Source organism: Erythrolamprus reginae, chromosome 4 (assembly GCF_031021105.1).
Source record: "Erythrolamprus reginae isolate rEryReg1 chromosome 4, rEryReg1.hap1, whole genome shotgun sequence".
NCBI classification, from domain to species: Eukaryota; Metazoa; Chordata; class Lepidosauria; order Squamata; family Dipsadidae; genus Erythrolamprus; species Erythrolamprus reginae.
Window position 1 is genome coordinate 6,949,212 of NC_091953.1, and position 21,247 is coordinate 6,970,458.

Consider the following 21,247-nt stretch of genomic DNA (forward strand, 5'->3'; position numbering starts at 1 on the left):
CTTTGCAGAGAGAAACAACAAAAGAGCCTGTAAGGTAAAAGATGGGAAGATTGTTAGCAGCTATTTAGGGCTAGGGGGGGGAAAGCTACATTCAGAGTATAAGAGGCACAGAAATTATCAGCTTTTAGGGAGGAAAAGGGTGGCTCTTATACTCCAAAAATACAGTAACTGTGTGGGAAGCCCCCCCTCTTTCCTGAAAAAAATATTGTAAGAATATTAAAAGGGGCAGAACTGAATATTTTCTCTAAAGAAGAAGAAGAGAAAAATCATCTTAACAAAGGCAGAAATCAGCCCCAGTCGTTCTCCAATAGAAAAAGCAGCCTCAAGCAGTAGTCTGGAGAGGCTTTGTAAACAGTGTGTAGGGATGCAGAAGTGTACATGCTATCCAAAGTCCTGATTGTAAGCATGCTAGAGAGGATTCGACTCCTGGTATAGAGTATAGAAACAAAAGATACATTTTATATATGTGATGTGTGAGAAAACAACAATCGAACAATAAAATATATGAGAAAAAAACCCCAAATGCCATCTCCATTTTTCTTGTTCTGGTTTGTTTCTTTTAACACTTGCAACACACAAAGACTTTCCAATGCAGCCCTGTTATTTGATTGGTGGTCACTGAAAGGGGTAGTGTTTGCATATCAAAGGAAATGTTTTGGGCTCAAAGCAAAAATGTGGTTTCCTACAGTTCAGGAGGAGGCCTGAATGCCTTGCTAAAATGCTACATCACCTTTGAGGTGTTGAGGTGTTGAAATAGCAATTTTGAAGGCGGCTGTTTGCAATTGACTTTCCTAGCAATACCAAAAAAGGAACATGGAACTATCCACCAAGCCACAAGGAGCTTCATTTGAAGGAATCTCATTCTTTTAAAATATGCATAGTGGCTTAGAAATGCAAATTTTCCTTCCAGGAAAGTAAAGTTTCTGTGTAAATTCAGCTTATAGTTTTCAGTGCAATGCAAGGGAGCTCCCAATATGCACCAAAGAGAAATTCCTTATGTGTCCAATCACACTTGGCCAATGAAGAGTTCTATTCTATCAACACGAGCCAAATTGAGTCAACCCAAAGGTGATTGTTAAAGGCCAACTGGACTTTGTTTTCTCTTGAAAACATTTTGCTTTTGAAAAACAAAAGTCCAGTTGCCTTTTTAAAAACTTTGCAAGTTAGAAAATAAACAATCAGGCCATGCACCCCTTTGGTTCGCACTATTTAATTCTTAATTTTAACTTTTTTGATTTTTTTTAAATCATTTTTTAAACTGCTCAGGGTTGCTCCAACAGTGAAATGAGTGGCATAGAAATTTAATTAATACATTTCTAATATAAAGCCTGGGCATTAAGAAATTCATCTCCTCCACCAATGGTTAGAAAATAGAAGTACACTGTAGTTAGAAACTTTGAATAGAGGAGGATAAATAAAAATAAAACAAATAATGAATATAGAATAACCAGGATTAAACATTATGATTAACAGATTTAGAGGATAATGGTTACAAATGTGATGTTCATATTTATTTATTTTATTATATTTGTATGCTGCCCCTCTCCATAGACTCATGTGGCATATGAGGTTTACAATGCTTGATATCATTAACCAATTATAGGTAAAACTGAATAGAATGTCTTATTAAATAAAGGGAAATATTTAATAAGAAGTGAAGATCATGGTGAATACTCTTTGAGAATAGTAGTTATAGTTATTGTATGTATGAGGCCTATTACTTGTACTCTTTGCCGGCGCTACCGGAATGCTCCTGGTGACCGGTGCGGACGTATGCACATCTGCGTGAGATTCAGCTTGAATCCAAAATATTGGCAAAAATCGCCAAAATCTCGCTCGCCGGTGTGTCCTCACACAAGATTTGGCTTCCGGCACATGCACAGAAGCTGTTTCTCATGCCGACGCGCCCACCCGCTCACCGGTCAGCTTGAGCTGCGTGCACAGCTCCATTTTCGCTACCGGGATGCCATATTGGACCGTACCGGCTGCAACCCAAGACTGATTGTATCCAGATAGTACACTGCCATTGTAGATTATGGAAATTTTATATATAACAAAGAAAAATGTATAATAAAAAATAATAATGTTGGAAGAAATGTCTATCTGGGTTGTTCTGGGGAAAAAGACCTGGAAAAACGAAGCTGTTTGGAAAGATGGTTTAATGGTGGACAAGACCACATGGTTTTCCACAACAACAACAACAACAATGGAAATTGTATGTGTGACTTATTTACTGAGGTCTAAATGAGATGATTTATAATAATAATAATAATAATAATAATAATAATAATAATAATAATAATAAATCATCTCATTTAGACCTCAGCAAATAAGTCACACATACAATTTCCAATAGAATTCCTTGTAGACTTCTGGAAGGTTATTAAGACTTTGTTTTGACTTATTTTCAAAGACGTATCTAGCAGCAAATAATCCTAGAGGTTTCATTATATAGATGCCACAGGGAGAGGGGGGGGGGGAAAGCATCCCTGGGGGAAAAGCTTTTTTTTCTTTGTATTTTCAGGGGATATTTCAAGAGTGCTAGTATGTAGGCGCTCAGAGTAGGGCATCCATTCCATAAATCAGTGGCATAATTATTTTTTCTTCCATTAGGAATTCTGGAAAACCTAGTTGCATTATAGACATTGAAATCTTCGCCGCAACACATTTCTTTTTTAAAGAAAGCCCCTCCCCATTTGCTTTCTAGTGGAGAGGCCAAATCTGAGGGATTTTTAAAAAATGTGTATTTAACGTATGCCAGGACAGCAGGGCACGGCGGATTATCGTCAGTGTTTATTGGCAGTTTTACTACCCCACGGCTATCGACCGGGTGAAAAGGGATGTATGCAAGGCCGCCTGACTGGCCGTTTAGGTAGGCCTCAAAAAAGGCCCGTATTCCCATAGCAACAGTTGAGCCAACGCACGGGGCCAATAGGAAACGAAGTCTCGCGGACACGCTTTAAAAGACGTTGCGAAGGGAAGGGAGAGGGGGAGGGAAGTAACCGCAACTCCTCCGCTCACCTCGCGCGACAACTAGGAATCCGGGTTACGTTCGGAAAGAGCCAACCCCAAAGCTGAAGAAATAAAGAAAGGCGGGTTCTACAAGGCAAGCCGGCCAATCGCCGCAAGGAGCGGCGCCGTTCAATAAAAGCTCCGAGGAGATCGGGGCCCCTCCCCCAATGAGGAGGTTGGGACGCGAGGTGGGGGGCAAACGAACGGCCCGGCGGCCCTATCAGAGCGCAACGGAGGTGTCCTCCCCCTACCGCGCGGAGCCAATAGCGACGCGGCCAGCGAACAAAAGGCGCTCTCCCCAGCGCCCCGCCCCATTTCCCTCCTCTCTTTTTTCCCCTCCCTATTCGGAACCATTTCGGATGACGCAGCGGTTGAAGCCGGAGGACAGAAGGCGTCCGCGAGCCGCAGGAGTCGTCGTTGTCGCCGCCGCCGCCATTTTGTGCGTGCGTTTCTGAGGAGAAAAAAAAGGCGGTTGACCGAGGCGGCGGCGGCGGCTGAGGAGAAAGAGAGGCGGCGGCCGACGACGACGATAACGACGACCTGAGGGAGTGACAAACGCGCGGCGGAGGATGAGCTAGAAGATAGCCGGGTGGGAGCGGCGGCGGCGGCGGCCACTATCACCACATCGGCGAAGGAAACAAAACCAAAAAAAAAGAGAGGCTTGCCTGGCCTTCCCTCCTCGGCGAGGGAAACTCGGCCTGCCAGGCCTGAGGAGGCGGAGGAGGAGGAGGAGGAGTGTGTGTGTGAGAGTGTGTGTGTGGGAAGAATGTCGGGCGGCGGCGCGACGACGGCGTCCGAAGGGGCCGCCAGCGGTGGCAGCGGCAGCACCACCGGTGGCGGCAGCAGCGAAGACGCCTGCCGCGACTACCAGTCGTCGCTGGACGACCTGACGTTCAACAGCAAGCCTCACATCAACATGCTGACCATCCTGGCCGAGGAGAACGTGCCCTTCGCCAAGGACATCGTCTCGCTGATCGAGGCGCAAATCGCCAAGGTTTTTATAATACTCTACGCCGAATACGCTCTCTCTTATTTTAACCCCCCCCTTCTCATCCCATCCCAAATCAACCCCCTCCCCCCAGCCTTCCACCCTTTCTTTCCTATCTCTAGGGCAGCAGGGCTTTCTCTCCCCCCCCCTTTCGCTATTCTCCAACCCCGCGTGTGTGTTTGTGAGTCACGGGATTAGTGGGTGGTGGGGAGAATAGACCCCCCCCGCCGCCTATGTGTGTGAATGTGGGATTCAGAAAAGGTCACGTTCAAAAAAGGAAGAAATGGCAGGCTGGAGGGGATGGGGGGAGGGACAGGCAGAGTTCAGGATAGAGGCCTTAGGATAGCGCCCAGGGTAACCCACCCACCCCTTTAATCAGGAAAGAATGAAATCAATCTGTGTAGTTTGGAGGACAGAAGGGAAAGGGGAGACATGATAGAAACATTTAGGTATGTTAAAGGGTAAAATAAGGTTAAGGAGGGAAGTGTTTTTAATAGGAAAGTGAACACGAGAACAAGGGGGCACAATCTCAGGTTAGTTGGGAGAAAGATAAGAAGCAACATGAGAAAATGTTATTTTACTGAAAGAATAGATGCCCGGGATAAATCCATCCTAAGGTAAAATAGTATAAGGGCAGACTAGATGGACCATGAGGCCTTTTTCTGCTGACAATCTTCCATGTTTCTAAGAGTTGTATAGGTAGTCCTCGACTTACAGACACTTCCTTTAGTGATTGTTCAAAGTGACAACAGCACTGGGAGAGGGAGGGGAAAGTGACTTACAAACGTTCCCCCCCCCAACAATTTTTATTTTACGACTGTTGCAGCATCCCACCATTTTGGGACCCTGGGGCAACTGGTTGGTCCTTACCACCAACCATTGCAGCGTCTTTGGTTGGGGAAGCCAGATTGACTTAAACCAGGTTGACTTGACTTTTTAATAGACAGCAGCGATTTGCTTGAGGAATGCTGCAAGAAAGGTCGTAAAATTGGGGCAAAAAGTCACTTAAGTGCCTCATTTCGCAACAGAAATGTCCTTGTAAATCAGGACTTACTTGTGTTTTTGAAGGAGAGGACCTAGTTAAGATTGGCTCATCCTTCCACCCTGCTGAGCTGGGTAAAATGAGGGCCCTGATTGTTCGGGGCAAGGTGTTCACACTGCAGGATCACTGAGAGCTGTAAAGCACTATATGCCTCTAAGGGCTATTTTGCTATTAAGTATAGAAGGGATAAAAAAGAGGAAACCCTAAGGAGGTGAAAGGGGAAATGGATAGTTTTGTTAGAAATGTCACATGAGGCACACAAACGCAGGCAAGCAGCCTCTGAATCTTGGGTTTCTCTGAGGGCTCAGAATTGCCATCAGTACAGGCAAAACATTTGCCCAGCCATGTCTGAAAAAGAAATGCTGTATCAAAGTAGATCAAGTTATTGAGAAAGAGTGAACCCCCCAAGTCATATAGATGGTATATTTTTCAGACAGAGGTGGATGGTGAAGAGTAAAAGGAGGGCATGGCAGCAGTTTGAAAGTCCTGATGTTCTGGGAACAGCTGGGGGAGAATCTAGAGCTGCCATCCACCCTCATGCATGGCAATGCAGCAGTGTCAGGGACTGATAAACCCAACCTAACTGCTTCCTTTCAGATAACTATAGAATACAATTTAGATAAAAGAGAGGGAAAGGCAATTGATTTTTTTAAAAGTTAAAAACAGGTAGGAACCATGTTTGACAGAACAATGTTGTGGGAGATATTTTTAAGATTAAAAAAGGAAATGGAAGAATGGTAGCATGAGCAATAAGGTTAAGGTGAAAAAAAGACTAGGCCATACTTGGCAGGGAACATCCTCCACCTCCTTATGATTAGATTAAGACATTTGCATGGAATTATTTCTATGGAATAATTCCAAGGAAGAGGTAATCTAGCCAGTTTGGGAAAGGGTCTGATTCTTCCCCGAATTTTGTGAGGGATTTTTAAGCCTGCATGAATTGGATATACAACATGGCCGCCTGGCTGAGTCTATGCAGCAGTTACGGGAGCTTAAAACGTGCAGTTTTAAGTTTCATAGCCTTCATATGGCTCATTAGCTTGGTTACATATTTTTTAAATTATTAAAAGATAAAATTATTTAAGGGAGAACTAGCCTTAATACATAACATCCGAAAAGGGAGTTTGGTTAAGAGGAGTGCAATTTTATTATATTCAGTAGAATAAATTTCTATAGGTGAAGGAGGCTCTTCATGTTCCCGGAATGTTTTTAGTAACAGATGCATGACAGGCTCAGGGTGTGTGTCTGCATGTGTATGCATGATCCATTCCTTATTAGAGCAGCACGTTCATTAAGGCACGGAAAGAAATGTTCAGCCCTGCCTGCAGGAACCACAGCAGCCTGTCTAATCCCAACATGGCGCCCGAGAAACATGATGCAAAAAGAAAGTCTAGGGTTCATATTGGCTCAGAAATTTTTCTTTTTAAAGTTACCCTTATGGTGCAGTATCTTTTCCCCCCCAGGACTATTTTGGTCATTTAAGTAGCAGAAGGGTAGTACATTATAATTAAACATTTCTGTTCTCTTCCTGTTTCTTCTTCCTCGCCCATTTTCCTCAGCTTCTACCAGTATGTTGGATCTTTATTTTACTAATTTAGTCTGGGATATTAAGTTATAATAAAATGGAAACACAGGATAACGGGTGATTGTTTACAGTGCAGATTGGTTAGTTTCAGTTCTCTAGAAATATTCCCTATTTACTTTTAATGTTTTTGATCTCTCCAGAAGTTCATATCACATTAATTCCAGTTCTGTCATTTGGCTTTTGGGGTAATGGGGATGGTTACATAGATATCCCCTGAGTGTATTTAAAAATACCTAAAACCTGTATTTCTAATTGGATTTACATAGCTGTCTTTAGTGACCCGGATGAAACGAGATTTCAGTTCTCTGAAAACCACTTTTGAAAGAAAATATTGTCTGGAGACAATTTCTATTTAGTGTAATGCAGAGTGGTTTGCCTACCTTTTTAATAAATGATTTTGAAATGTGTGTGGTATTAAAAATGTAAATAAAATATATAAAATATGTATTTGTCTTTTTATTTACCGGGTGTAGTGCAGAATCTGTTATTAAAGTGTTAACTTTTCTGTGGTGTGGTTTACAGGAAAAAAAGTCTGAGGAAAGTTCAATTTTTAGGGAAATACTGAAAAAAACACAGATCCACATATATATATATATATTTAACACCCAGTTCATCTGATATTTGAAGGAGTGCACCAAGCATTCTGTTGAGAACTCTGGACATGGTTTTTCTAGAAATACGCTTTTTAAATTTTATCTCCTTTTTCTTGATGATTTTGAGTTGTCTTTCTCACCTTCCACCACTTCTTGAAAATCTGATGGGGTTTCCCCTGAGCCTGGGGTGGTTCTCCAGTATTTCACAATGCATTCCTGTTCATGAATTAACTATTGCAATTGTAAGTCATGGTTCTCAGAACGTGGCATTCCACTCATTTAAAGCTAGGATAGCTTTCCAATATCTAAAACACTGATTCTAGGACAAATTTGCCTCCTTGTTTCATAATTTCACACATCAGTTGTCACAGCTTTGTGAATGCAATAATCCTTGAAATATTTTTATAGCTTAAAATGGAAGTGCACACATACCTTTTTGGAGAATAAGATTTTTGAGATAGCTTTTTTTTGACAGCTATCCTTCACAGTCTGCAGATGGGGTTTAAGAGCAGAGTACTGAAGTGTTCCAAGTTAATACTTTGCAAGCCCTGTTGTAACAATCCAAATTCCATCTTAACAGTTTGCAGATTGCACCTAATAAATTATTTTCAAGTCCAAATATTAGGGAATTGATAATTTGCCAGTATAGATATTCATCCCTTACCCATTCCTTTCACTACATTTAACTTTTGCTTAAATGTTGCCCATAAAATCCCTGTGTATGTGTCTGGTTAAAGAGTCACTGATCTCCTTCTCTCTTAGGCAGATTTCAAACAAATGTTTGATGTAAGGTTTTGAATAACTTGTTTCGAGGGGGTGGGGAACCCTACACATTTTAAAGTGAAGATGTGGTTTAGATTTTCAAGATTTGAAAACTGCCCATGTGTTTGCATCTTCTATAAATATCTTCACAATTTGAACTATGTTAAAGGGAAAGACACTAGTTACAAGAAAAAGACCCTTGCTCCAAGAACAGCCAAACATACAGTGAAATTTTGGCAATGCAGACACTGTTAGCTGCTTAATGTTACACTGGCTGTAAAATTTGAGAATTGATGGGTGTTAAATAGGAATTAATCTATTCCTGTGTAAAAAGTCAATGCGCGCGAGAAACAATTACCCTCAACAAATTGATACATGCTGATGCTTTTTGGACATTTGTGGCCCTTAATGTGGATGAGACATTAATACTCATTTTGAACAGAAACGGGAAGGCTTCCACTTTCTTTGGAAATTCATTTTCAAGAACAGTTTGTACTACATGAACTTCGGGCGTGCCTTACGTACAGAGGGGGAAAATACATCTTGACTCCTTGGCCATTGAGGAGTGTCCAGACATTGAAGATTGTCTTCTGTGCCAGTCTTTGGTTCAAGTTATAAGTTCAACAACATAACTCCATTGTGGATTTATATTTTTTTGGTTCCAGCTATATGGCTCACGTAGAATTTTGTCTGATTGCCGTTTCTTCAACTGTCTAGAGTTGGTATTACTTGCACTTGCATGACAGTAAGTGAAGCGTAGCTCACCTAACAACACTGGTATTCAACTTTCTGTCCACTGAGAATTCTCCCCTTCATTTTATTAGTTTAGTTAATTGATCCATGTCCCATTTTATAGAGATCCCAACAGAAACTACTGTGTGTTCCCTCAAAGTATTATCCAATAGAGTGAAGTGGCTCGCATAAAAACCCCAGTAGTTAATTTTGCATCATGGGCCAGTACTTTGCCACTCACAATCCCCTTAAAAGAAAACCCAACTTACCAAATAATAGCTGCACTGGTATCTTGATTCTTTTAATAGCTAGTTCTAAAATTAGTAAACTATTTTTTTTTTTGGTTTGGATTTGTTACCTACCAGAGGTATGGTGATTTGGGGTTGGTAATTCCTTCATTTAAAAATCATTTTAGTTTTGTTTTGTTACAACTAAATGTCTCAGTTTTCTTCTTATTACTCCAGGCTTCTACTAATGAGAAACTTCCTGTTATGTACCTAATGGACTCCATTGTCAAGAATGTTGGACGAGAATATCTTACTGCATTTACTAAAAACCTAGTTTCAACATTTGTTAATGTGTTTGAAAAGGTATATATAAATGTGTTTCTCTAAAGCTTTAGAGTTGCTGTTGTATAAATAAAGACATGACACATTGTCTTGTTTTTTTGCAGTTTTAAGGGTGGAACATAAAAGGATATATCCTCTGTAAGAAAAATTGCATTAGGGAACAACTAAATGCAATCATATCATGTACATAATGCTTTGTGTGAGTCACTCAGTAGAAGGGACAGTAAAATGCAGCTCCTTAGATTTTTATGAGTGTTTTTAGTTTCACAGGAAAGAGTAAACAAGTGGTGTATGCATCCTCTTGTTTGTGTTAATTATACAATAATTTAGGGTTTTAATTTATTTTGAACCTTCTTACCAAGATTTATAAAGTCTTTACTTTGATTAACTTTTCTCTCCAATCTCAAGCCATTTCAATTTTCCATACCTGGCCTAATTTATCATGGACACTATTTTCTCCATTAGTTTGCTGGATAAATTTTAGAGGTACCTACCAAAAGCAGAATTTTCCTTCACAAATGTACATTGCTGTGAATGTTAAAAGGAAATTGAAATACCCTTTTCCCACAAAAATAGGAACCTGTCTTATATAGTTTTTCAACCCTGAAATAAGCCCTTGGCCTTATTGCCATGCACTCAAAACCCAATTTGGCTTATCAGGGTAAGTCTTATTTTTGGCGAAACGGTAACATTTTCCATTTCAGTACTGTTTGGTTGAAAGAGGCTAAATATTTTGAGTTGCTCAAACATTAAATCAGTTTAATCTTAAATCAATTTAATTTTGCCTTGTTGATTTTCAGAATAACAACAGTCATATTTCTGTGTGACCCTATAAAGATTTAGGCAATGGGAAAAAAAATCACTTTTTGACTGAGCTTTTCAGAGGAGTTATTTTTTTGCATTTTGACATACAAAAAAGTTTTGCCTTAAGTGGAGTAGTGCAGCCTCTTCAACCTGGTGCTCTTGAAATGTGTTGGACAACAATTTCCTTCATGCAAACTCAGCAGTGGACATGCTGTCTCTGGATAATGGGAATTCAACATCCCCACCCACCCAAAACCTAAGGAATTGATGAATGTGCCTGTGTTTGTTTCTTATGATATTGCTGGAATATACTTTAATAATAAAAATAAGATTTTATTTTATAATAAAATTTATAATGCTGGGAATTCGGTCACGAAATATGTTCAGTTCCAGTTGGTAGTGGAAACAATCTTAAAAATAAGATATAACTGCTATACCACTATAACCCATACGTGGAAGATGAAAGAGACCCTTGACTGCTGAAATCTTTGTTGTACTGTGCAAATTAGCCCATCAGCAGAGTGCAGTACTTGTTTCAGTTGTGTTCACTTGAATTCTCCACTTTTCACTGGAACTTGTGTATTGTACACAAATGAATAGGGTATAACCCTTGAACATGTACGTGATCTTGATTTTTAGAAAGATGGATAACATGTTATATGGACTTAACAAGCCATAGAATTGTTCTATTGTTCTTAGGTGGATGAAAATACTAGAAAAAGTTTATTTAAATTGCGCTCCACGTGGGATGAAATTTTCCCTCTGAAGATTCTCTATGCTCTTGATGTTCGGGTGAATTCAGTTGACCCTGCTTGGCCTGTTAAGCCGTTACCCCCTAATGTGAATACTTCTAGCATCCACGTGAATCCTAAATTTTTAAGTAAATCGGTAAGTTGCTGAAATTAATGTTAAATGTTTTTAACAGTGGCTTGATATTTGCACACCATAAATTGATAATAGTTAAGGCAAAGAACTACCACATTGCCCTTTTATATTGTATGATATGCTCAAAACACATTCTGATTTATTTGTATAAATAAACAAAATTACAAAACTATGAATAATGCCCAGTTATTTGCCTTCTTCATAAGTAAGAATCATGTATTTTATTACCATTTTCTCGGTAGCCTGAGGAACCTGCTGCACCTAGCTCTACAGTCTGTTCTCTTCCTGTGTCCTGTTCTGCTGTATCCTCTACTCCAATTGTTCCTGAAATACAAAAGAACTTAACACAAGAGCAGCTGATAAGACAACAGCTGCTGGCAAAGCAAAAACAGTTGTTAGAACTTCAACAGAAGAAATTAGAACTTGAATTAGAACAGACAAAAGCACAACTGGTGAGTAAGATGATTGGTGGCTTGATGTTTTAGGAATGGAATTTTGGGGGCTCCTGATAAAATCAGTTTAGGCTAATGATCCTTGCAACCTAGACTTTTTCTTTAATAGAAATTCAATTAAAATGTATTTTTCCTATTGATCAATCATTGCTATACTGCAAATAATAACTCATGCCAACATGTTAACAAGGTGGACCAAAATCAGAATTTATAATTCCTAGAAATTGGAATTGTAAAAGTTCTTGTACATATTACACTTGAAACCCTGTGCTTTAGATGGGATCATCGCTGCTCACGTCAATGGAAATAATAGATTTGAACTACAGGTTTAACGTGACAGAGACTGATTATGAGGAATGTAAATTGTATTAGAAAAGAATCACAGAAAGCAGAATCTTGGTATATTTTTCTTCCTAAATTAAATATATATAGTTTAGTTTATAGTTTATTAGATTTGTATGTGTTATAATTTATATTCTGCTGCTGATGGGTCTTAGGTTTTAGGTCTTAAGTTTGAGAGATTGAATAATTTTCATATTGTATCATATGCTATATTTACTTTAAATGACTGGATTGCAGAGCTTATAATTTGAAGAAAGCATCAAGTAATATGAATACATTGGTACCTTGGTTCTCATCCTTAATTGCTTCCAGGAGGTGTGTTGAGTACCAAACATTTTTTCCCATAAGGAATAAAGTAGTGTGTCACAAGGTAGCCGGCAATGACAAGTTCTAGCTTGTGCATTGAATGCCAAACCAATGATGAATGCCAGAACAATTTTTTTTGCATCAAAATGCATTGAGTTCCAAATTTGATGAATTTCAAAAGCAGTTGAATACTAAGAGGTACCATTGTTTTAGTTTCAGATTTGTAATGTTTTTATTATTAATGAAGTACTAGCCATAAAATGTACTTAATGGCATTTACCACTAGATAGTGAAAACATTTTATTAGATTTTAACATACAGGTATGAAAAGAAAATTGACCCCAAACCTATGTTTATTGTGGCACCTACAGTATAAAACTGGAATTGGTTGATATATAAAATAATTTCTTTATGCAGCTCAAATTGTGTTACAGATACTCCTCACTTAATTCCATTGCTAAGCAGTGTGATCATTAAGCGAGGCATCATGCGACTACAACTTGGCAATTTTACTGCTAGCTTCTCCATTGACTCGGCTTGCCAGAAGCCAGCAGTGAAATGTGCAAGTAGCAATCGTGTGACCACAGATCGTTCTTGATGGCCATAGACACCTGCCAGTTGAAAACATCTAAATTTTGATCATGTGGCTATTGGAATACTGCAGCAGTCATAAATGCAAGAACCAGTCATAACATTTCTTTTTCAGCACTATCATAACTTTGAAGTGTTAAATAGAGTAGCTCATTAAGCAAAAATGTGTATATTGTTCAAGAGCAATGAGAAATAAAGTGGGGCTTGTGTCTGAAATACTTTCCCCTCCTTCCTCATTTCAGGCCGTTTCTCTCAGTGTTCAGCAAAGTGGATCTAATCTGGGCCAAGCACCTTTAAAACAACTTGTGCCACAGCCACCTCACATGCCAGTTAAAGCTCCCCATCCAGTTTGTCTGCCACCGGAGAAAAACCATTTGTCTCCACTCCAGGATGCCAAAATAGCCAATAGAGACCCTCGTCTTAACAGAATGAGTCAGCATTCATCTCATTTGAAAGATCAGACTCATAGGAAGGACTTCCTGGTGAATGCAGTCAGTCAACCTGACCTGAAGACTAGCAAAGCTCCACAAAGTGAAAAGCAAAATGTTACAAAGCCAGAGAAATCAAAACAGAACGAGAAACTGCAGAAGAAAGAGTTTGATCAAATGGATGCAAAGTCGAAATCACCCTCTCCGTTGCAAAATAAACTGCTCCATCCTAAAGAAACCAGGAACCAAGAATGTGATAATCCCAGAGTGTCTGAAATCAACAAGAGAGACCCCAGATTAAAAAAACATCTCCTAGAGAAATCAGATGGCAAAGACGATGACATCAAAGAAAAAAGAAGATGCATGGAGAGGAAAGACAAAGAGGAACATAGGTCAGTTGGTCGGAATAAAGTAATTAACGGCATTGTACAAAAGCAAGATACCAATATAGATGAGTCAGAGAAACAGAGTGGAAAACTGGGAAGGTCAAGTAATAGGAAACGGTCACGTTCTCCTAGATCTCGATCCCCATCTTCACATTCTCCAAAACGAAGAGAAAGAAGGTCACCTAAAAGAAGACTTAGGAGCCTCTCTCCAATTGGATCTAAGATTGGGAAACCACGGCAGTCTGGGCCCAAACAGTCACATCTAGAGGATTTTGGGTCAGGAACACGGGATGACAGAAGCTCCAGCAAGAGGAATATCAAGCAGGAAGCAAGAGATTCTAGGAGGCCAAAGAAAATCCACGAAGACCGGCCGCAAGAAGGAATGAACCAACATTCTTCCAAGTCAAATTCGGAACCCAAAGAAAATGTGGAGAATTGGCAAGGTTCCAAATCAAGCAAAAGGTGGAAATCTGGCTGGGAAGAAAATAAGAAGTGAGTTGATGTTTATAAGCTGCAACTGATTATCATTCAAGTGCAAATCTAAAATTACTGATGAAATACCATTGTCTTTACAAAACAAAATAAGGTAATTGCTGGGGATGGAGACGTTCTGTAAAATAACATGTCATTTCTTTTGCTTTCAGCCCTCAACTTACTGAAGAGCATCAAGGACTTGGTAAATCCCCTCATCAGAGACACAGAGATACTTGGGGAACTAATAAGGGAGCTCCTTCCCCCCGCACCCCAAAACAGCAACACCGATTAAGCGTAGATGCTAATTTGCAGATACCCAAAGAACTGACCTTGGCAAGCAAAAGAGAGATATTTAAGAAGGTAATATGGGAATTGGCTCTCACTGATTTGTTTTTTTTTTAAATAGCATTGAGGATTAAGTCTTTTTTTTTCCTTTTGTCTCACAGGCAAGCGAACGTCTCACATCTGGTGAAATAACACAAGACGAGTTCCTCGTTCTGTGCCATAAGATTCGCCAACTTTTCCAGTATCAGGAAGGGAAGCATAGATGTGAGTGGGATAATACTCCAGGTGAAAAGGGGATTTCCAAAAAGAAGCCCTTACTGTCTGAATCGGATTTAATATACCATGAGCACAAAGCTAAGCTAAAACGAACGCAAGTTCAACATTCGTTTCCAAGACTCAACATGTTGGATGAAGAAATATTAGACTATCACTTATCTGATGGATTTCTTTCTGCAATGGACTCTGACCAAACAAAAAACAAATGCGGTTCTCAGTTTGGCGAAAGATCAAGACGACATTCTCCTGTTGGTAGTAGCAGACCATACTCTGATAATTCTCCACATGATGTCAGGAGGAGACACGATGAGCCAAGTGCCTCGAAAGGTATAAAAATGTTTATATTAGCGAAACAAAATCAACATATGTTTCTGTACATGATTAAGCTACATAACATATGTATGATTTTTTCCCCCCATAAAGGTGTGTGTGAGCTTTATATAATGGGTTTGGCGAATAAACCTTGTAATTTTAGTCTTTTTTTCTTAAAGGTCTCCGGGAAGAGCAGAGGATCAATGATATTTTCAAGCGAACAAGATACGAAGACACAGAGAAACCCTTCCCTGACCTTTCAGGGTCACGATTTGGAGTCTCTGATGGGAAGCAAAGATTTAGTTCATTGATTGAGGACAGAGCTCATTTTGAAGGTTCTCCTAGGCATCCTGGCATAAGGGGAAGTGGAGATGGACAACCAGGTCATTTTGAGGTGCCAGCTAATTCAGCTCCTCGAATCGAAGGGCCACAAGCACAGGCTAATTTAAGGTTTGAAGGAGCTCTAGGTCAGCCAGCTCCTCAGTTTGAAGGGCCTCAAGGACAGTCTGGAGGGAAAAGTTCCCACATGTTTGATGGGCCACCAGCACAGCTTGGGGGTGGTCCCTTAAGGTTTGATGGGCCTTCAGGGCAAGTTAGTACAGCAAGTGCTATACGGTTTGAAGGTCCAATAGGACAACCAGGCGGAGGTTTACGATTTGAGGGGCCTTCAGGCCAGTCTGTGGGTGGGATGAGATTTGAAGGGACCCATGGTCAGCCCTCAGGAGGAATGAGGTTTGAGGGACCTCACAGCCATGCAACGGCTGGTATTAGGTTCGAGCGACCTCATGGCCAGTCTTCTGCTGGAATGAGGTTTGAAGGTATTCATGATCAGCCATCAAGTAGTATAAGATTTGATGGCCAGCCTTCGGGTGGATTGAGGTTCGAAGGGCCTCATGGACAATCTTCAAATGCCATAAGATTTGAAGGACCTCACGACCGGCCAGTGGGACCTCATGGTCCACCAGGAAGTGGAATGAGATTTGAAGGACCACTTGGACAGCCTGTAGGGCCTCTTGGCCAACAAGGATCTGGCCTAAGATTAGAAGCACCACATATGCAACCGGTGGGGTCCTTGGGACAACCAGGAAGCAATATACCATTTGACGCACCACATGGACAGCCCATTGGTCCACACGTACAGCCTACTAGTGGTCTGAGATTCGAGGGCCCTCTTGGGCAACCTGTAGGGCCACATGGTCAACCTCTTGGCTCTAGGTTTGAGGGGCCTCACAATCAGCCTCTGGGGCCACATGGACAGCTGGGAATTTCTCCCAGGTTTGAGGCACCTTCAGTTCAGGCTGGAGGTGGACTTAGATTTGAAGGGCCTATTAACCAGGCAAGGTTTGATGGCTGTCCATCAAGATTTGATGGTCAGCCTGGCCAGCCATCAATTTTACAAAGACTGGACGGATTACATGTACAACCTGGTTCAAGGTTTGAAATCGGCCCCGCTCAAACGCCACCTCGATTCGATGGCCCACCTGGCCAGCAGGTCCAACCTCGGTTTGATGCAATGCTTCAGCGGTTTGACGATCCTCAGCACCCAGCCACACGATACGACCTCCTGCTCGGTCATCAGGGCCCAAGGATCGAAAACGTAGCTAACCATCCTGGCTCAAGATTAGAGACGGCACCATATGGACAAACCGGCCCTTACAACGAAGTTCCCAATCAGCCACCTTACAACGGGGCATCACAAGGACTGCAGTTCCAGAGACCTGACCAAATATTTGATAATCCCCAAGGACCAAACTTCAATGGCCCACCTGTTTCTGCAGCACAGCACTTTCCTAACGCAATTAACAGGGGCCCAGGACCTTTTTATGACGACAAGAATCTTCAGGGTCCTCAGTTCAGAAATTTTAATAATATGACAGTCGGAAACGTTCAGCCACCCCAACAGGTAAGAAGAATCTTAACAGTATTTCTGTTGTACTGTTCTTCAAAAACATCTTCTGTTTGTATCTTCAGTTGCAGCAAATTATTTTTTTATTAAGATTGATTTGTGTGTGCGTGTGTGCCTGTGCCTTTGACTAGCAACTGCCTGGACACAAATCCCTGCAGTTTTCCTGGCAAGAATTTGAAAGTGGCTTGCCATTGCTTCCTTCCTAGGGCTGAGAGGGAGTGACCGGCCCAAAGTTACCCAGCCAGCTTTGTGCCCAAGCTGGGATTAGAACTCACAATTTCCTGGTTTTCTAGCCTTATGCTTTAATCCAGTGATGGCAAATCTATGGCATTGGAACTGGAAAAGGTGCAAAAAAAGGCAACAAGAATGATAAAGGAAATGGAGCCCCTCCCTTATGAAACCAGGTTGCAACGGCTTGGTCTCTTCAGCCTTGAAAGGTGGTGTTTAAGGGGTGTCTTGATCGATTCATGCATGGGATAGAAAAGGTGGATAGAGAAAAATTCACAATACTAGAGCGAGGGGGCATTCCCTAAAGCTCATAGGTAAGAAAGGACAAATCAAGGGAGATATTTCTTCACCCAGAGGGTCCTTGGTTGATGGAATTCACTTCCAGAAGAGGTCGTGACAGCTGTTAGCCTGGATAGCTTCAAGGCAGGATTAGACAGATTCATGGATGCCAAGTGTATTGGTGGTTATTGAAACGTCCATGTGCCACCTCTATGTTGGTTGAGGCAGGCAGGATTCCCCTGAGTACCATTTGTTGGGGTTCAAAGGAAAGGGAGGGTCTGGCCTTCTCTTTCTGCTCAAGATATCCATGGGCAATTGGTGGGTCACTGTGTGACAGAATGCTGGACTCGATGGGCTTTGGCCTGATTCAGCATGGCTCTTCTTATGATCTTATGGGTGCCACAGGTGGCACGCGGAGCCATATCTGCTGGCACGTGAGCCATTGCCCTAGCTCAGCTCCAATGTGCATGTGTGTGCCAGCCAGCTGATTTTTGGCTCGCACAGAGGCTCTGGGAGGGCGTTTTTGGTTTCCAGAGAGCCTCCGGGGGGATTGGGGGGGGGGGGCGTTTTTACCTTCCCCGGGCTCAAGGGAAGCCTTTGGAGCCTGGGGAGGGCAAAACACGAACCCAATGGGCCACCAGAAGTTAGGAAACAGGTTGTTTCTGGCCTCCAGAGGGCCTTTGGCAGGCACCCTCCCCAGGTATTGAATTATGGGTGTTGGCACTCGCGCATGTGCGATAGCATGCACATACATTCTTTCGGCACCCAAGAAAAAAAAGGTTTGCCATCACTGCCTTAAACGGTACATCAAACTGTCCATGGATTAAGAAATACTTAACATAAATAAAGTCTTAAAATAGTATAAAGAAGTGAATCCTAAATTATCATTGAAGTTGATTGATGCCATGAAAAGTTCTGAATCTTCAATATTAATTTCTGATACTGTCAAAATATCAAAAAAGTTGTATTCCTAAACTGTTTCTTTGCATTGATTAATTTCCATGCCTGCATATTTACATCAATAAAACTAGTGTAAACCCCTAGATTCATACTGTAGATAATTTCATTGGCTAAGCGAAGATTATAAGTAATTATCTTATTAGTTGAAGAAAATAATGGAAAATAATTGCCATGTTGGTGGTTAGCTTATATCCGTGATTGCAAACCTATGGCACGCATGCCACAGGTGGCACGTGGAGTCATATCTGAGGGCATGCCAGGCATTGCCGTGTGTCAGCTCCAGCACGTATGTGCATGCTGGCCAGCTGATTTTTGGCTTTCTGGAGGATGGGGTGGGAATATGACACCTGAACCCTGGGGAGTGCGAAAAACTGGCCAATAGGCCTACCAGAAATCTGCAGGCCTCAGCCTGTGCGCATGAGGGGGGGGAGCTCGGGGTGGTGGTGTACATACGCGCGGGGGGAGGGTATTGCATTATCTTTGGAGAGGGGCGGCATACAAATCTAATAAATGATGATGATGTTGTATGGGTGTGGGCCCACACACTTGCACACCCTTTTGGCACCCGTGCAAAAAAAGGTTCTCTATCACTGGCTTATATGCATGGTATAAAAGAATTTCAAGATTGATATTTAATATTTGATTTGCTGACATTGTAAACTGTTCAGAGAGTGCTGGGAATCGGGTCCATAACCCCTGGACCCATCCATTGCCCTTTACCAGGCTGTGATCTGTTCAGAACCGGGGCACAGAAGTGGGGGTATGCGCAGATGGAGGTGTGCATGTGGATTTATTTACTTTTGTCCTGAGGAGGGGGAAAATCTTCTTTTAATCAGGGTTATGTCTTTTCACAGGTACCTGTTCTGCCAGTGTCTTCTGCCCAGCCTTTCAATCCAGGGCAGCCACTATTGCCAGTCCATGCCCAAAATCCTGGAGGTTTTGTTCAAAATCAGCCAGGTTAGCATTTACTCGTTTGGGGGGATGGAGTTGTTTTGCTGAAATACTGTTTTATTCTAAACTTAACTGGGGATACTTTGTCTATATTAAATCTGAAAGATGTATTCAGCAGCAAGGCTTGGTACAACTGTCTGACAATTTAATTTAATTCAGATTGGTATCAAGGTTATTAAGGTAAAATTGGTATGTATGTTCTGCTTATAGATGAGATATTTATCTACAGATATTTTCCTCCGTAAGAAAGGACGAATATGAAATTTAGAGTTCAAATTATAGTTGCTAACTGCGTCCTAGAAAATGATCCATTACCCATTTGGAGTCTGGAATTTTCATTGTTCAACATAAAGTAATATCTCCCTCTCCCCTCCCCCCAATATGTTCAGCAGTGACTGAGAACAGTTGTAACTTGCTTTAGTTTTCTGTACTGTATGTGATAGTGAAAGGAATCTTAATTCTGAAGCTTGAGGAAGACAGGAATAAATGGGCAATGATTATAAGTAGTGGCACATGAAATGAAGAAATAATGAATCCTTCGAGTGCTGGGTATTAGCTGTTCAAAGTTTCATTGCACTGCAAAATTTGAATATAAGAACTAAGGAACTAAGGAGAAGTATTAAAAATAGCTGCATGGGATCTGATTTGAATTTTCTAGAAATGTTTATCAATTTACCAATGTTTACCAAACAGAACCAAACCTTTAAAAAAAAAAGCCTGCCATAAAATGATTGTAAAATTATAGTTTATTTCTCTCAACATTCTTGAGAATATGACTAATTTGGTTGATTTTAGTACACAAAAGGCTTTTTTAGAGATTTTTATCATCTGACCTGAATCACATTTGTTTATAATTCCTAATAAAGTAAAATATACATTTGTGTTACCATGGATTAAGTCTGAATTGATTAAATCTCTTATAGTAGAGATTTATTTGAAAACTAAGGTTTCCAGAACATCAGAAGAAAAATTTAATTTGCATAAAAATGTTATTCAGAAAACTACATTTTAAATTATATATTTTAAAATATAAATATAGTATATATTTATAAACATCACAGTAAACACAAAAAATTTCATCAACCAAGGATACAAAGTTTTTATTGTCAATTTTGATAGTTTTATATATTTATATAGACATAATTGTTATCCCTGACTATCCCTGTTTTTTGTATTCATTGTATTTTTTTTTACTTTTAATTTCTAGAACTGCACTATGTAATACAATTCTAGTTTTTCAAGTTTCAAATTTTTTAAAAAGGAAAACATATCTTCCAATGACCTCCTTTTGGGAAGAATAAGTCCTATGCATTTTTGAGTACATGAAACTAGCCCAACATTTTTTTATCACAGTTTTCTATAAGGCTTGTTAGTTAGATTCCCAAATGCTACTTCTGCATTTATACACATAAGGTCATTGTATAAATTGAAATGGGAAGGTGGTTAAAATGGTCCTCATTCTTTTACGGGAGCCACTACTAAAGATGGAGAAAGGGATAATTAATGATGATTTGTATGTTTAATCTTTGACAATAACTACTTAAGATACTTAAATTCTAAATTGAGTTTCGAGAGTAATATCTTATAAATGTTCACATTTGCACTAATTTCTAGGGAACATCCCACCTTCCTACCCGGATAATCACCTTGGACAACTTGATGTGAATGAGTTATTTTCAAAACTACTCTCTACAGGAATCCTTAAATCTTTACAGCCCGACTCATCTTCATCACGTAAGTATCTTTTTGTTATTAGTATACCTTTTTTACATTTCTATTTCTCTCTCTCTCCCTATCAACCTCTTATCTATCTGTCTATCTATCTGTCTATCTATCTATCTATCTATCTATCTATCTATCTATCTATCTATCTATCTATCTATCTATCCTCTCTTCTTTATCTATCATCTAATTTAGGTACTACCCCCCTCATTCTTGGCATTCTGAACCTGTTGTACCAAGTAATGAATGTTTAAGCCGCCATTCAATATGAAGCATTCATATGAAGCATTAGAAATAATTTGGTTTTCTTTTCTCCAGGCAGAAATTGACCAGTTGAAACTGGATCTATCATGTATAAGAATTTAAGAGTTTTTAAG

General features: G+C 40.4%; 1 protein-coding gene across 1 annotated transcript in view; it reads left to right on the top strand.

Annotated features, from left to right (window-relative positions):
• Positions 1-3,365: 3,365 nt before the first annotated feature.
• The window catches only part of PCF11 (PCF11 cleavage and polyadenylation factor subunit), a 28,241-nt gene continuing 10,359 nt past the window's right edge, over positions 3,366-21,247 (top strand). Inside the window, exons 1-10 of the mRNA XM_070749559.1 lie at positions 3,366-4,006; positions 9,179-9,304; positions 10,787-10,975; positions 11,215-11,424; positions 12,906-13,969; positions 14,122-14,311; positions 14,398-14,839; positions 15,004-16,727; positions 19,052-19,154; positions 20,763-20,882. Coding sequence (XP_070605660.1) covers positions 3,779-4,006; positions 9,179-9,304; positions 10,787-10,975; positions 11,215-11,424; positions 12,906-13,969; positions 14,122-14,311; positions 14,398-14,839; positions 15,004-16,727; positions 19,052-19,154; positions 20,763-20,882 — 4,396 coding nt within the window. The 5' untranslated portion in view covers positions 3,366-3,778. The remainder of the gene's footprint in view (positions 4,007-9,178; positions 9,305-10,786; positions 10,976-11,214; positions 11,425-12,905; positions 13,970-14,121; positions 14,312-14,397; positions 14,840-15,003; positions 16,728-19,051; positions 19,155-20,762; positions 20,883-21,247) is intronic.